Below are 18,501 nucleotides of genomic sequence, written 5' to 3'. Positions count from 1 at the left end.
CGAGGGATCACTTACAGGTCTGTTAACAAACACTGACCCCACAGCTTGATTTCCAGTGAGATGGCATTTTACTCTGAGTCTTTGAAATTAACACAACTGAAACCCAATCCTACCTCAAAGAGTTAAACGTAAAATTACCATATTGTCCAGCAATTCCATTCCTATGCATATACCCAAATAAATGAAAGCAGGGACCCAAACAATTCATAAATGAAGGTTCATTGAAGAATCATTCACAACAGCCAAAAGGTAGAAATGACCCAAGAGTCTATCAACAGATGAATGGAAACAAAATGTGGTATATCCATACAATGGGGTGAAATTCTGATATATGCCACAATATGGATAAGCCTTGAAAAGTTTATGCTAAGTCAAATAAATAAGCCAGACACAAAAAAGACAAATATCGTATGATTCCATCGGTATCACCTAAAATCTAGGCCATGAGATACTTCTGCAGCTGATCTAATGATGTGATCAACCTGGAGCCGCCTTGACTTCTGTGCAACCAGAATTGACCACAAAGTCACCTAACTAACACTGACTGCAAAACCCACATCCTGCTGAACTAGTGTTTAGTCTTGGGGGATGAGTTTTACAGGTTTACAGCTTATTTCACTAAGGAATTTAAGAGATGAATGGTCCTCCCAAGGTCTTTATAGATAGTTATAAATAGTTCCTACTTAAATTTTATTGACTGGAACTCTGCATAACAAGCGCACTGTCCTTGGATTATCTGAAGTTTTTAAGTTAAAAAAAATTGGAACTAAAACACACTGCATAAATATGATCGGCAAAGTACCATTTGCAACCAAGTGATAGCAAGCACTGTAAACACCAACGGAGGCTGAAGGACAAAGTTCAAAAGGAGGAAATATAAAATATACAGTTAAGAAGTACCCTAGCAGATATTCTAGAAACAAGGCAGTCAAGCTAGAGGGAAAAACTGTACCAGAAACATGAACAAGATCTCCACCTTCTGACTGGCGTACTGGACGACCAGACTGATCTCTGTAGCAACCCAGCAGGTGAAATCATCTGAGCCTCTTCCCTTTCCTTCCCTCATCCCCCTCGCAAAGGAACACCCCTGCAAGGGCCCCTATACATAGAAATGAAATGTCAAACAGTTAGTACAGTGTCCGTCACATGGCACAGATTCAACAAACACTCCTTTCTGTTCCACTTCACACTGAGGTTGTTGAGAAATCATTTACTTCAAGAGCACCTGCTTTCTGGCCATGTTTTATGAAACAGTCATTCCATTTAAGGTGTAACAATCAAATAAGTCCTACACACAAGTCATGTAGATAAGAACTTACTATACATGCATATATAGTAGCATAGTTATAAAACATAGATAACAAGATAAAACCTTGACTTTTGGTGGAAAAAATACTCACAAAAGACATTTTCCTGTGGTACAGAAATGGGCTTAATTTTGCATCTATTAGGTACTCATTATCATCTTAATTTGGTGTTACTAGGAGAAAGCAGAGTACTATTTCTATCCCTGGGTAGATCTGATGTGAAAAGAATTAAAAAAAATTTTTTTTAATGTTTTATTTATTTTTAAGACAGAGAGAGACAGAGCATGAGTGGGGATGGGGCAGAGAGAGAGGGAGACACAGAATCTGAAGCAGGCTCCAGGCTCTGAGCTGTCAGCACAGAGCCCGATGCGGGGCTTGAACTCACAGACTGTGAGATCATGACTTGGGCCGAAGTCGGACACTCAACCGACTGAGCCACCTGGGCGCCCCTGATGTGAAAAGAATTGGCAAAAGTTGGTCAGAATTCACAGAATGGTGAGTTCTGAATGAGAGGTGTCTTCTGTTAGGTTATAAATGCTGACAGTACAAATGACAGGATCTTCTGAAAGCCCTTAAAATTCATTAAGGCAACCCCAACTTGTTTAGTGAAAAATGACAATGTCTCTGGCTAGCCTGACCTGCCTTAGATAGATAAAGACTGAGGGCAGCACGCTCCCACTCTTTGCTGGCCCTGCTTTCTCAAAAAATATCCTCTCCTCCTCCAGATAAGCTCCTGCCACCTGCTGGAATGTGTTCTTTCATCCAAAGGATAGAAGGGACCTTAATGAGATCAGAGAATTGACCAGAAATAAACTGGGAGCTCGTGGCCTTTTCCCTATTCTAGCATAGATGCAATTTCTCTACCTGGGTCACCTGTTTTGGGTAAAAATAACTTCAAATGTTTCTTTTCTATCTAGTGAAGCAGAAATCACTAGGCAGTGCAGTGCTGATTTGAGTTTTGAGGTTTTTTTCTTGGATAAAATTGTTAGCTATTTTACTAGGTAATATATGAACAACAACAAACCATTTCTTTAATTCAATAATGATGCTTACATTTCTGTGACATGTACATATCAATTTCCCATAAAGAAAAACTGTTGTCAAAATGTAAGGTCCAATTTTAGGTTGGAAAAAATGCATTTCACAATCTAAAGTAGGGTGAATGATTCACCTGCTTCCATTCTAAAATTATCCTTTTCTAGTAGTTTAAAAAATATTCTCTCATTTGAAAATTATCTTCTCAACCAATACTTACTATAGTACAGCATCCTACTTGAGAAAAAAAAATTTTTTTAAACATGTCATTCTGAACTACTTCTTACCTGAAAGCTTCCTCAAGATTTTATATAAATTAATTTACCTTATGAATGGTAAGGAAACAGAGCTAAACATGAAGAAGACAAAAATTCAATGAAGACTATTCCAGGACTTCACGCACAGCTTATCGGGAATGGTAAAATCATTTGATACCCAATAAACGACACAATTTCTTAAAAAACAAAACACTGCCACCAAACAAGTTTTGCCTCTGGCCAGTGTCCCTTCCAGAACAGACAGAAAACCAGGTCTGCAGGGAGAGAGCAGCTGAGATGCTCACTCCACAGTTAAACACAAACATGGAAGGCCAGAGCACACATGTGAGAGAAGACATTTAATTTTAACAGGGCAGAAAAGGAGCTTTAAAAGGTGGTAGTTTAATTTCGAGTGTCCCTTTTATTTCCACTTGAAAAAAAAACCTGCAAGCTTTTCCTCTAATTGCTTCCCGGCAGTTAAATGAGAGCAAAACATGAAATCCATGAGAGGGCTGAAGCTCTTCTGTGAGGACAAGGACGGATGTAACTTCATGAACTTTTTTTAATCTGCAGAAAGAAAGGGAGAAAAGAGCGCGAGAGAAGGAGCGAGAGACAAAGAGGGAGAGAAGGAGAGAGAGGAGAAACAAAAACTAATTTTCCAGGCAGGGAGATACTCATAAAACCGTTTATGTCAAAGTTAGGATTTCACAACATAACACACTAAATGTGAAATCCAGTAGCACCTGTAGGAGTTGAGCAAATGCTGCCATCACTAAAATGCCTTTTAAAAAGTATCTGTAAAAGACTGAAGGAAAAAGAAGATAAAGTACATTCTCCAGAGAACAACAAATGTATTTCAAAATAAAAACTGTATTTTTGTTTTTCCTTTTTTTCAGTTGTTTTTTGTACAAGAATTCATAATTATCATATAGTAACTTATACACAATGGGATCGATCTCTGCTCTCCTTTTCTGTGTCACTTCAAGTCCATGTTCAGGCTACAGTCCCCAGCATCATTTTCTGATAAATATATTACCACAGTTTGATCTAAATATAGATACATCATATAATACTTGTCTCTGGGAAAAATCAAATTTTAATATGCAAACTTTTATTTCTACAATACAGAAATGGAGAAAACTACAGTAGGCACACAACCTAATTATGACTTGTAGATGACGATTTCTAGATACTCTCCTACTGTAAATTAATACTGAAAACAGTCTTACTAAGAAGATTTTATTTATATGTGCACTTGTGTCCACCTTATCCCATATACTGTACACGTCTAAAGACAATCTGGGAATTTAAAGGTGCAGCCCTCAAGTTGTTAAATCCCTAAAAAAAGAAAAAAAATTAGGCCTTATTGGACAAGGAAAAAACTCACAAAATTTCCAATTTTAAATTTCTTATCAGTAGGAAAATATTAAAAATAATTTTCTGTATATACATATGGGTATATGTATATATTGAATTACACACATGTCTCACATATCAGTACAACTCAAGTGGAGACATTTTGGTGAGTTATTTTCCCATTAAATGACAACTATGTCAAAATTTAAAAATATCTTATTACATCATTAAAATAATTCACTTACCATTTCAATAGCTTATACTGTTTTTTTTTTTTTAATTTTTAACTCTTCATAACTAAATTCCCTGATCCCTAGTGTTAAATCCCCTATTTAAATTAAAATCTGGTGCTCTTTATTACTCAGAAACTGATGGATAAAATCACATCTACTTCAAAATTCCATCAATCAAATAATTTTATTACCTGATTTATCAGAGAAATATCTCAGCTCTGAGCTTGTGTACCTAAATTATCCTCCCTATAATAAACAGGTGAGGAAAATATCCTAAAATAGATGGAGGTAACTTACATGATGTTATAGCACATATAATACATGATGATTAAGTGTCTGATATAAACTTTTCAGAGACACCTGAAAACTCACTTTAGAAACTAACTTTAGAAACAAACCATTTATTTTTCACTCTAATATAAATTAATATGTATGTATTTACATACATACACATACATATATAAAACAAAATTGTCTAGTGTTGCGTTGCTGTTTGTGAGTGAAAAAATGGTTACAAATCGATTAATTAGCTTAATTTTGTACTTAACAATTCAATTGTTTTGGGGTACAAACAAAGTCAGTGCATTCGTAGACTCCACAGAGTCAGATACTCAAGCATACACTTTAAAAAAGAACCCTCCTCAACATCACAGGCATTGTACAGCAAAGATATATGGACTCTGATGCATTCCTAACTCCATAAGCAGACTAGACAGCACTTGGCTCACTTTTAAAATAGCTTCTTCAAAGAAATATAGAAAGAAATGCATGTTTGCTAAAAGTCTTTTAAAATTACATCAAAACAACATTAAAACTTGTTCATTGAGAAGAGCCTGTTGAATTCTTGTTTTGAAATGCCTAGTTAACAGTTCAGAATATTGCCTTGTGAGGTTTGACTAGAGATGTGGTTGATGTGAAGACCCAGACAGAGTACACGGCTCCAACCCCCACAGTCCTCTGATTGGCTGTTTGATGGAAATGGATCCCCTTTAAAATTGCTATACACCTTAAAATGATCTATAATAAACAGTTCCCCAGTAACCATTATTATTTGTAAATTGAAATGCATTGATCATTCAGAAAAGATTTCTTGCAAAATATATAAATAAATGTAACTGCATATTCTGTAAATATACTTAACATTGCTAGACCAGACCGTCAATGACGGGCTGCTGTATTTCAGTACTGTGTGTCAAATTTATTAGAAATTTAAAAAGAAAAATTTCTGAGGGACTCAGCTGCCTTCGTTAGTTGGCTTTAAAATGTGTAATAAAATGGGAGACAATATCTTCTCATAAATACATGGAATCAATGTGGAAAAGTAAACTATACAGCAGACAAGATTAAAGAACACCAGAGTGTACCAGAGTGGTCACCGAGTGAAATATCTTCCAGTATAAAAAAAGGGAAGAACTCTATACACCCAGTTCTAGTTAAGTATGTTTCAATTAAAGATACAGCTCTCTCTCACTCCTGGCAAGAATTAATTGGTAATGGCACTGCTTCTTAGCAGTGCAAAAATATCCTGAGAAATTATTCAGATTACAACAGAAGACAGGGCTTTCATCACTAAGTTTTTGCACAAAACACAGCTTTAGATATCATAAATAAATTAATTTAAGAAGCAGATAACCTTCACTGTGTTGAACACAAAAAGGGGATGTGACCCAGACATTGTTAATTCTCCCATTGGCTAATATCAGAAAAAAAAGATTGCATTAAGTGTCTATTTATAACTTTCTAGTTAACTATGGCCAATAATATACATGGAGGTAATTTGTAGTTCAAGTTTTCATCTCTTTTTTTTTCCCCAACTAGCTACAAGCTGAATTCTAAAATTTACACTGAAATATACAATTCCAATTTTCAAAAGATCATCCTCCTGGAGGAGGAATGATATTCAATTTTTTTGTGCGATCTTGATGCAGAGCCCAAACAGTCCTATGAAGAGAGACAGTGTATTTTTTAATCAATTGGCACTGAAATTTAACTTTTCTTAGCTGCATTCTAGTAGCTTGGCCAAGTTATCTCGTAACTCTGTTAGTTCAAATATTTTTCCATCAAGAATTTCTAAGAGTGTCTTCAGGTTATTGCGAAAAGCTTCTTGTTCATTCTGACTTTTCTCCAGACGTTGCTCTAAGTCAGACAGCTGTCCCTCCAGGTCTTTGTTCCGAATTTCTACTTCCTTTAGAAACAAAAGTGTGATATATATACACAGGTCAGTTCATGACTTAGAAAGCAATATAACTTTTGTTATTACTAATATTCTGGTAGTTAATGCACTTGGACGAGTAGGAGGATGAGTTTCTGAATCTCAAGGTAGTACCATTTAAAGAGGTTTTTAGAATTTTGCCATCTGAGAAATCCATGCATTTTATGGACAGGCTTGTTCATGAATCCATCCATCCACCCGACAAAAACTTGCTGATTGCTTACTTTGTGCTAGGCAACCCTTCAGGCACTTCAAATACTTAGATAGGATTAAAGACCCATTTTGTGGATTAGCTACATCTCATGTCAATTTCTGCCTGCCTATTCTTCTTATTGCACAATTGCGAACACACTCAGGTGAAAGCAAACAGAGAAAAAGACAAATTTTTTTCTCCTCATTGGCAATTCCTGAGAAAGATTGTGGGAAGACAACAACTTCCTAAAATGTGGTGTTAGGAACCTCTGAGCATGTTCATTATTCTTTGTTTTGCCTATCAAATGGATCGAGGTGGCAGAGCAAACAGCTCAAGGGCTAAAAACTATAGTCAAGACGTGTAATAAGTATACATATGAGAGAATTAGAAAGCTGACATTCCAATATACTGCAAATCATGGAAAGAAGAGAAAACAACAAAAGGGAAGTAAAGGTACATGACAAATTTTTTTTAAAAAACAGAATGAAGTCCAGCATACTTAAAAATTAGAAGTTATTACCGCTCTAAAAATGTTCCTGAGCATAACAAATATAATAAGTGACTCTAAAAAATAAAAGGATATAGTGAGCTAGAGACTTAAATTTGGTTAAAAATTCTAAATGAGAAAAACGGCAGAAAACAGACTATTACACTTTAAATAAGCTATTCAGATAAGCAATTCATAGAAAGTTATATATTCTTTCTGGAAAGCTCATTTTTTTTTTTTTTTTAAAGTAGGTTCCACACCCAGCATGGTGTCCAACACAGGACTTCAATTCACAACCCAGAGATCAAGAGTTGGAAAGCTTAACTGACTAAGCCACCTAGGCGCCCCAGGAAACCTCACTTTTTAAATTTTTCAAATGTTATTTATTTTTGAGAAAGAGAACACAAGCAGGGGAGAGGCAGAGAGAGAGAGAGAGAAAGAGGGGGAGGGAGAGAAAGACACAGAATCCAAAGCAGGCTCCAGTCTGTGAGCTGTCAGCACAGAGCAGGGCTTGAATCCATGGACTGTGAGATCGTGACCTGAGCCAAAGTTGAACACTTAACCAAGTGAGCCACCCAGGCGCCCCTTAAATTTTTTTAAAGTTTATTTATTTTTGAGAGACAGAGACAGAGCATAAGCAGGAGAGGGATAGAGAGAGGGAGATACAGAATCTGAAGCAAGCTCCAGGCTCTGAGCTGTCAGCACAGAGCCCAACACAGGGCTCGATTCCACAAACTATGGGATCACTACCTGAGCTGAAGTCTGACGCTTAACCAACTGAGCCACCCAGGCGCCCCCAGGAAAGCTCACTTTTACATCTGAGAGGAATTAAGTGATTGACACAAATTATATTTACATATATAAATTATATGGAACAAAGACAAAATTTTGGTGTTAATAATACAATATGAATCAGCCCGAGAAAACATTATGTTTCAAGTGTTAAAGCATCATTTAAATGTAAATCTCTAAAAAAATTACAGCAAGTCTAAAGGGTGGTGGAACATTTTTTTTTTAATTTTTGAAAGAATCCGGTAAATGTTAAATGAAAAAAACAATACCAAGCAGCAGAGTGCAAATAGACAAAAATTGGTAGGCATGAGGACAAGCACTGGAAATTACTGTACATAATAGGAAATGGTTGCAGTTGTTAGGATTATGGGTATTTTTACTTTTTATATTTACTTCTCTTTTTTTTTTTAATTTTTTTAATGTTTTTATTTATTTTTTTGAGACACAGAGAGACAGAGCATGAGCAGGGGAGGGGCAGAGAGAGAGGGAGACACAGAATCTGAAGCAGGCTCCAGGCTCTGAGCTATCAGCACAGAGCCTGACGTGGGGCTCGAACTCATGGAGTGTGAGATCATGACCTGAGCCGAAGTCGGATGCTCAACGAACTGAGCCACCCAGGCACCCCTATATTTACTTCTCTTACAATACCTGTAAAAATTCAACTTTTGAGAAAAATAACTGGGAATTTGGCTTGAATACACAGAAGAAGGTAATCCTGATCTAGGATTCTGAACATAAATGTTCACTTGCTCTGACAGAAATAACTAAGAGAAAGGCCTAAGCAAGAGTCACAGAGGAGCTGCAAGAACCTGGGAAAATATAATAAAGTAATACAGCAGCTCAAATGAGTTATAAATGAAGAATTTAAGAAATCCCAATCTAATATTAAAGCATTTACTGATGAGCGGCACCTGGGTGGCTCAGTTGGTTAAGCGTCCGACTTTGGCTCAGGTCATGATCTCACGGTTTGTGGTTGGAGCCCGACGTTGGGCTCTGTGCCGACAGCTCAGAGCCTGAGTCTGCTTCAGATTCTGTGTCTCCCTGTCTCTCTGCCCCTCCCCTGCTCATGCTCTCTCTCTCAAAAATAAACAAACATTAAAAAAAAGTTAAAAAAAAAAAAAAAGCATTTACTGTTAGATATTTCCCAGTATGTTTCTAATCTTCTTCCTTTGAATAATCCACAAAGAGAAGATAAGTAAACTGAGAGCAGGATCTGAAACCAATAAAATACTTATAAATTCATAGGCACATTCATGGAGGCTCCAAACTATGAGGGAGAAAAAAGAGCCTGGGATCAAATGTAAAAATTCCACTCATGATTGCACAGTATGCTCTCTTGCTTGCTTAAACAATAAGCTTAAGAGTAGAATGTTTCCAACTATAAAAATAGACCAAATGTCATTCACTAGAAAACACCCACTTCACCAGGCACCACCCATTATGCCCTCTAAAGCCTTCCTTAAAATGAAAGCCTTCTTTGTTCTCCTTGCCAATCAATGAAACATCCAAACATTTTCAATGGAAGCATGCAAAACACCAAATTTCCTCAGCTATTAAAATTGCATTGTTCTCTCTAGACAGAGTTTCATACTCTCAACCATTTCTCTGATTGGAGGAATGTTAGCAGGCAGGTAACAAAAGGGATCCAATACAGTGCTGACAGTGCTGGTCTATTCTGAAGCAGAGAATATAATCCTAGAGCAAGAATGGCCAACGCTGTGCACATGGCCAACACAAGGCAATTGGAGCCCTGGTTTGTGGGCACTTCCCAGTAGTCCACCTTATGTCCATGTTTTCCAAGCCTCTTCTTGCCGTTTATTCTCACTCCTAACTTATTCTTCTACTTATAACCACTTGTGTGCTACTAATTTCCTCTTCTCCTTCCCTGACAGGTAACCATGTGCCAGGGGCATCCAGACCTGGTTCAGTCCTGATAAAGCAATGGAGGCCCTTCGAATGTTTTAAAGGGCAATAATTCAAAGTATAAAGGGGTGTCTGGGTGGCTCAGATGGTTAAGCATCTGGTCCTTGATTTCAGCTCAGGTTATGATCTCATGGTTGGTGAGTTCGAACCCCATGTTGGGTTCGGTGCTGACAGTGTAGAGCCTGCTTGAGGTTCTCTCTCTCCCTCTTTCTCTCTCCCTTAGCAATAAATAAATATAAAAAAAAAAGTACAAAATCTTAATGGGTAGAAGGTCACTCTCTGTGTTAGATATAGAGCCTAAACACTAGAGTGATTAAAAAATTTTTTTTACAGAGGCTCCTGGGTGACACAGTCGGTTAGGCATCTGACTTGCATCTCAGGTCATGAAGAAATAGAACAATACAAACTTCAATTTCCAGCAAAGACATTTCCCAAGCTTTCTCTCTTACCTGTCTCCCAAAAAGTGAGTGGTTTTTAACTAAGAATTTGTAAACCACCCAAAACTGCCACTCAGTCCACCAAATACAAAGATGTGACATATCTTCATCTACAGAAACTATAGTAAGATGAAAACAAAATGAAACTCTAGACACTTCACTGAATGAAAATACAAGTCCCCACAAAAAACCAACTATGAAGCACAAGAAAACAGAAGACTCCACTCGAAATTAAATATCATCAAACAGCGCACCTGGCTGGCTCAGTCAGAAGAGCATGGGACTCTTGGGCACAAAGGTAGCTCAGTCAGTTAAAGTGTCCAACTCTTGATTTCGGCTCAGGTCATGATCTCATGGTTTGTGAGTTTGAGGCCCAAGTTGGGCTCTGCGCCAATAGTGTTGAGCCTCTTTGGGATTCTCTCTCCCTCTTCCTGGCTTGTGCTTGTTCTCTCCCTCTCTCTCAAAATAAGTAAATAAACTTGAAAAAATATTTTTTTTAAAAAAAGGGAAAGAGCATGGGATTCTTGATCTTAGGGTCATGAGTTTGAGCTTCATGTTGGGTGTAGACATTACACCCAAAATAAACTTTAAATACTGTCAAGCATTCAAAATAGAGCCTGAGTCAGATATTAAACACAAAAAACAGAAATGGGCCAAAAAATCAAAAAAAAAAAAATGAGGAGTGATTAAAGCTTGATAGAAACAGAAGAAAAAGGCAAAATCACATCAGAAATAAAGACTGAATTATAAAATAAAAAATACATTTGCAAAAAAAATACAGTTTATTCAATTATTATTTTTCAACATTCAAGGGAATGTGGGGTGGCTGGGTGGTTCAAGTCAGTTAAGTGTCCGACTTCAGCTCAGGTCATGATCTCACAGTTCATGAGCTCAAGCTCCAACACTGGGATTTCCACTGTCAGCTTGGAGCCTGGAGCCTGCTTCATATCCTCTCTTTCCCTCTCTCTCTGTCTGTGCCCTGCCCGTATTCTCTCTCTCTCTCTCTCTCAAATAAACATTTATATAAAAAAAAATCAGAGAGAAAGTGGTTGAAACAGAAGACAAAAAAAATCCAATCCAGTTACATATCACTGGAGCTCCTGAAGAAGAAAACACCCCAATAAGACAAAGTTAATATTTAAAACTTTTACACAAGAAAACTTCCTGGAAATAAAGGCAGACCTGAATCTACAAATTAAAAGGGCCCACCAGAATGCAAATTGGTGCAGCCGCTCTGGAAAGCAGTGTGGAGGTTCCTCAGAAAATTAAAAATAGACCTACCCTATGACCCAGCAATAGCACTGCTAGGAATTTACCCAAGGGATACAGGAGCACTGATGCATAGGGGCACTTGTACCCCAATGTTTATAGCAGCACTCTCAACAATAGCCAAATTATGGAAAGAGCCTAAATGTCCATCAACTGATGAATGAATAAAGAAATTGTGGTTTATATACACAATGGAATACTACGTGGCAATGAGAAAGAATGAAATATGGCCTTTTGTAGCAACGTGGATGGAAGTGGAGAGTGTGATGCTAAGTGAAATAAGCCATACAGAGAAAGACAGATACCATATGGTTTCACTCTTATGTGGATCCTGAGAAACTTAACAGAAACCCATGGGGGAGGGGAAGGAAAACAAACAAAAAAAAAGAGGTTAGAGTGGGAGAGAGCCAAAGCATAAGAGACTGTTAAAAACTGAGAACAAACTGAGGGTTGATGGGGGGTGGGAGGGAGGGGAGGGTGGGTGATGGGTATTGAGGAGGGCACCTTTTGGGATGAGCACTGGGTGTTGTATGGAAACCAATTTGACAGTAAATTTCATATATTAAAAAAATAAATAAATAAAAAAAAAAAATAAAAGGGCCCACCAAGTACCTGAGAAAACTGACCCGCAACAATCAATCTCAGAATTATCTTAGTAAAACTATTAGATTTTAAATATAAAGGAAAAATCCTCAGGGCATACAAACAGAATGGGTTCTAAACTTCCAAGGCCAGGCATCTAGACTGGAATAGATTTCTCAAAAGAGACATAAAAACAAGGTAATAATGGAGTGGCATTTTCAAGAAACTCAAAGAAAGAAAATTACAAACCAAGGATTTTATATCTACCTGTCACCCAAGTACTAAGTCTTTTAAAAAAACAGCTTAAAACCATGAGCTCTTCGGGAACCATCCACTAAAGATAAGCTTCATCCAACCAACAGATTATTGTGGAAACTTCAAAGAAAGGACCATGTACTATATGTAATATATATCAAAGAATAAAACAAGGATGGATGATGGTTAAAAAATAATATAAAAATGTTACTAGGGGTGCCTGGGTGGCCCAGTTGGTTGGGTGTCCAACTCATGATTTAAGCTCAAGCCACAATCTTGTGGTTTGTGGGTTCGAGCCCTGCATCGGGCTCAATGCTGATGGCAGAGAGCCTGCTTGGGATTCTCTCTCTCTGCCCTTCCCCTGCTCATGTGAGTGTGCATGTGTATGCTCTCTCTTAAAGTAAATAAATAAATAAATAAATAAATAAATAAATAAATAAATCAAAATGTTACTTATTCTGACAAAGTAGAAATAATGCAATTAGAAACTAGGAGAAAAAAGGAAAGGAAAAGAGAAAAGCAGAAATAAGCTTGCAATTACTGAATATATAATAGTTCAAAGTTAGACAGCATTAAAAACAAACAAACCAGATTATGAAAATTTAAATATGAACACAGGTGACTAGGAATATTTTAAAAAGGTTTAAGTCTAAAGGTAACCACTACAACAAAGTTAAGACGATCTTAAATATCAAAGATATAAAAAGGCAAAGAACACATACAGGGTAAAAGAAAATTCAAATTAACATAATACACGAACACTATTATATAAAATAATGATGACAAGTTGAAACCAAACATAAAAATCATTATCAATAAGGGGCACCTGGGTGGCTTAGTTGGTTGAGTGTACAACTTAGGCTCAGGTCATGATCTCACAGCTCATGGGTTCGAGCCCCACTCTGGGCTCTGTGCTGACAGCTCAGAGCCTGGAGCCTGCTTCAGATTCCATGTTTCCTTCTCTCTCTGCCTCTCCCGACTCACACACACTTTCTCTCTCTCAAAAATAAACATAAATTTTTTTTTAAAAATATCATATCAATAAATATGAATGAGTTACCTAGTAAAAGGAAAAAAAATATAGCTTGGCTCACAAAGCACTATCTGACTATATGTACACAACACACAAGAAGCATTCACAAAAACTGACTTTACATTAGGTCATAAAAAAGTAGTATTAAGTTACACTAAGTATCAATGTTACAAAAATTACTCTGTGATCACAATGCAGTAAGACTAGTAACCGAAAACAAAATCATAAAATAGAATGGTCCTTCCACTGAGAAATTCACTTAAGAAAGCCAAAAAAATGGAGATGGTTTCAGAATAATGAGGAATTTTGATACTGGCAAAGGAAGGACTTTAATGCTAAAAGTCAAAACTCAAAATAAAGATATACCCATGATGTTTATGTACCAAGAAACACAGCAACTAACTTCACAATAAGTAGAAATTACAGGAGTTGTAAGGAGACACGGATAAAAACACACTGAAAACAGACTTTACTATGCCACTCTCAATATAGGACAGATTAAGTAGAACAAAGAAAAGGTAAGAATACAAGAGATAAAATACAAAATCGACAAAGAACATTCATAAAAACTGACCATAAATGAGAATATACAACAAAGTGTAGTGAATTATGTAAAGTAGAAATTATATATGGGTGCCTGGCTGACTCAGCTGGAGGAGTCACGGTTCGTGATTCAAGCCCCATGGTGGGTGTCAAGATTATTTAAATAAATAAATAAAACAAAAAAAAAAATTCTACAAACCCTTGTGATTACAATGCACTAAAACTAGAACTTAGTAACTAAATCAAAAAACTAAAGTCCTTCCACCAGGAAATAAAAGCACTTTATTTTTTATTTTTTTAAAGTTTATTTATTTATTTGGGGGGAGGGGAGAGGCAGAGAGAATCCCAAGCAGGCTCTACACAAAGCCCAACGTGGGGTTCAAACTCATTAATTGTGAGATCATGACCTGAGCTGAAATCAAGAGTTGGACACTTAACCGACAGAATTTACTCTGCCCCTTTATTTTTTGTAATGTTTATTTATTCTGAGAGAGAGAGAGAGAGAGAGAGAGAGAGAGAAAGTGTGCACAACTGAGCACACAAGTGAGTGATGGGCGGTGGGATGGGTGCGCAGAGAGAGGAGGGAGAGAATCCCAAGCAGGCTCTGCACTTTCAGAGCAGAGCCTGATGCAGGGCTCGAACTCAAAAACTGTGAGATCTTGATCTGAGCTGAAATCAAGAGTCAGACACTCACCTGAGAGAACCACCCAGGCATCCCTTTATTTTTTGTAATGCTTATTTATTTATTCTGAGAGAGAGAGAGAGAGAGAGAGAGAGCAAGCGAGCATGAGCTGGGGATAGGTACAGAGTGAGGAGGGAGAGAATCCCCAATCCCTGAAGTGGGGCTTGAACTCACAAACTGTGAGATCATGACTTGAGCCAAAATCAAGAGTCAGAATGCTTAACTGAGTCACCCAGGCACCCCTAAAGCACCTTCTTTTAAACATCTCTTGCATGCAAAGTAAATAAAACCAAAATTACAGAATTTCAGGAAATAATGATAATGAAAATACTAAATACCAGAATCTATGGAATACACTTTAAAGCAACAGAGGAAAATCTATAGCCTTACACATGTATAAATAAAAGTGAAAGAATAAAAATAAAGGAATTAAATTCTCTTCTTAAAATGCTAGAAAAAGAATAAAAAGTCAACCAAAATAAAGCATGAAGCAGAAATAGTAAAGATAAAAGGAGAAATTCATAAGGTAGAGGACAGAAAGACAGTGACACTGATGAACCAAGCCAAATATTTTTAAAATAATTTAACAAAATAGGGGTGCCTGGTTAGCTCAGTTGGTTAAACATCCGACTTCAGCTCGGGTCATGATCTCACAGTTTGTGAGTTCAAGCCCCGCACTGGGCTCTGTGCGAACAGCTCAGAGCCTGGAGCCTGCTTTAGATTCTGTGTCTCCTCTTTCTGACCCTTCCTTACTCGCACTTTATCTCTATCTCTATCTCTCTCTCCCTCTCTCTCTCTCTCTCTCTCAAAAATAAACAAACATTAAAAAACATTTTTTTTTAGGGATGCCTGGGTGGCTCAGTTGGTTAAGCATCTGACTTTGGCTCAGGTCATGATCTCACAGTTTGTGAATTTGAGCCCCACGTCAGGCTCTGTGCTGACAGCTTGGAGTCTGGAGCCTCCTTCAGATTCTGTGTCTCCCTCTCTTTCTGCCGTTCCCCTGCTCATACTCTGTCTCTCTCAAAAGCAAATAAACATTAAAAAAAGTTTTTTTTTAATTTAACGAAATGGACATACCATTGCTTAACTTTACTTAATCAAGAAGAAAAGGATAATGAACAACTATATAAAATAAGAGTTCTTGCTGAATATATGAAAGCTAGATGGAAAACTTAAACAGTCCAATAGCTACAGAAGACAGAATAATCCAGGAACTATACAAAAAATGCACCAGGCCCCGATGGTGTCAAAAGAGAGTTTTATTAAATGCTCAAAGATCCGATAGTTGCAATATGACATCCATGACGCCATAGCACAGAAAATGAAGAAAGTGTATGAAGTATAACTGAAGTATAACTTTAAAAAAATTTTCTTTAAAATTTTTTTTAATGTTTATTTATTTTTGAGAGAAGGAGAGACAGAGTGCAAGCTGGGGAGGGACAGAGAGAGAGAGGGAGACACAGAATCCGAAGCAGGTTCCAGGCTCCGAGCTGTCTGCACAGAGCCTGACGCGGGGCTCAAACTCACGAACTGTGAGATTATGACCTGAGCCGAAGTCAGGACACTCAACCAACTGAGCCACCCAGGCATCCCCCCAAAAAATTGTTTTTTAAGGGGCACCTGGGTGGCTCAGTCGGTTGAGCATCTGAACATGGGATTGTGACCTGAGCTGAAATCAAGAATCAGATGCTCAACCGAGCCACCCAGGTACTCCTGAAGTGTAACTTTGTATAAAGTATAACCTTGATACCTAAATCTTATAAATACAGCTTCCCCACAAAGGAAGAAAATTACAGACCAATATTACAAATGAGTATCATGTAAAAATTAAAAATAATAAAAGATGAAAATCTAAAACCACATTAAGAGAATAATATATCATAGATAACGGTACTTATTCCAGTAATGCAAGGGTGGTTTGGTATTAGAAAATCTATTAATAAAACAAAACATATTAATAGATCTAGGGAGGGAATTATGGCTACCTCCAAAGATACTTAAAAAAAGCCATTAACAAAATTTTTGGTAAAAACAGCCAAGAAAACAGGAATGAAAGACAGTCTCATAATATGATAAAATATATTTTAGTGTTAAATCCAGCATTTTATTAATGGAAAAATAATAGAGGCATTTTCACTAAGATAAGGGACAAAAATAAGCCCATAAACTCCACTACTGTTTGACACTATACCATTGTTTTGTTTTTAATGGTTATTTATTTATTTTGAGAGAGAGAGCACATGTACAAGCATGTGAATGGGGAAGGGGCAGAGAGAATCGTAACCAGGCTCTGTGCTGACAGCACAGACATGGGGCTCAATCTCATGACCCTGAGATCATGACCCCAGCCCATATCAAGAGTTGGACACTCAATCGACTGAATCTCAGAGGTGCCCCTTTACTACTGTTTTTAAGGTGTAATTCGACAAGAAAAATCAACAGAGGCATAAGAATTGGAGAAATAAATAAAATTATCTCTGTTTGCAAATTATGTGTTATCGTACCAAAACAATCTTACTGAATCAATGCAATAAATGACAAAACAAGCTCAAATAATAAAATAGTCAGGTAGCAGCATATAAAATAAGCATACAGAATTCAACATATACACACAATAATCAAATACAATGATAGAAAAAATCCCATTTGAAACAAAAAAAGACAAAACATGGATAAACAAGAAATATGTAAAAACACACAAAAACCTTAAAACACTCCTAAATAAATTTTAAGCAATCCCAATAAAAGTTTTTTTATAGAGCTACATTTTTAGTTGACACAAAAACTGGTATTGAAGTTAATACTGAAGTTCATATGCTAAAATAAATACGTAAGAATATTTAGAAAAGCAATGAAGAAGAAACGCTGTGAAGATTAACTGGCCTTCCCAGACATTAAAGCTTCTACAATTAATGCAGTGTAGTACTGACACATGAATAGAGTGACCAATGGGGTGGAACAGGAAGTCCAGCAATAGATCAAAATACACATAGAAATCAAGTATCTCTAATCTCTGGAAAAAAGAATGATGTTTTAAATAAATGGTAATGAGATAACTGGACAGGCATTTAGAAAAAGATGGAATTGGATACACATCTCATACCATACACAAAAAAATAAACCCCAAGTACTCGAAGATCTAAAGGTAAAAAATGAAACCTTGTAAGTACTAGAGGGAAATATGCATAAATTCCTATATCATCTGAGTTTAGAAGAGTTATCTAACTCTATTATTCACAAGCCACAAGCAAGTAAAGAAAGGAAGAAATCTGACTACTACATAAAGCAACACTACCTTGGAAAAAGTAAAAAGAACAACAAACTGGGAGAAAATATTTGTAACATGTAATCAGATATATAAAGAACTCCTGAATACAAAGAACTCTTGAAAAAGGACCAAAAATCCTATCAAGAAAAGGCAAAAGACATGAACACCCAATCCACACATGTACAAAAAGATACTGAAAAGATCTTTAAGCTTATGAAGGAAGTTCATGTGACTCATAATAATACGAGATACACAAGAGATACCATTTTTCACCTATCACACAATTAAGAAGTATGACAACACATTTTGTTGGTGAGGCTATGGAGACACATGCACTCATGCTGGTGGTATGAGTGAGCACTGCCACAATTCATTATGGAGGGAAACTGGACAATATTTAACAAAACTACTTATGTGTTTATCTTCTCACTAAGAAATCTTGCTTCTAAGAATCTTTCCTGTGGGTGGCTCAGTCAGAAGACCATGAGATTCTTTTTTGTTTTTTTAGTGTTTACTTATTTTTGAGGGGGGGGGGGGGAGACAGAGAGAGAGAGAGAGAGTGTGCGCGTGGGGGAGGGGCAGAGAGAGAGAGAGAGAGAGACAGACAGACAGACACAGGATCCAAAGCAGGCTCCAG

At 36.9% G+C, this 18,501-nt stretch overlaps 1 protein-coding gene across 3 annotated transcripts in view; it reads right to left on the bottom strand.

Annotated features, from left to right (window-relative positions):
- Positions 1-3,449: 3,449 nt before the first annotated feature.
- The window catches only part of HOMER1 (homer scaffold protein 1), a 144,047-nt gene continuing 128,995 nt past the window's right edge, over positions 3,450-18,501 (bottom strand). For all 3 annotated transcript variants that reach the window (XM_019462912.2, XM_019462911.2, XM_019462910.2), the window contains exon 9: positions 3,450-6,373. In XM_019462912.2, coding sequence (XP_019318457.1) covers positions 6,185-6,373 — 189 coding nt within the window. In that variant the 3' untranslated portion in view covers positions 3,450-6,184. The remainder of the gene's footprint in view (positions 6,374-18,501) is intronic.

Source organism: Panthera pardus, unplaced genomic scaffold (assembly GCF_024362965.1).
Source record: "Panthera pardus isolate Hobbes unplaced genomic scaffold, ASM2436296v1 HiC_scaffold_2, whole genome shotgun sequence".
In the NCBI taxonomy this organism is placed as follows: domain Eukaryota; kingdom Metazoa; phylum Chordata; class Mammalia; order Carnivora; family Felidae; genus Panthera; species Panthera pardus.
The sequence above is the reverse complement of the archived record's forward strand: the minus strand, read 5'-3'. Positions and strand labels throughout refer to the sequence as shown.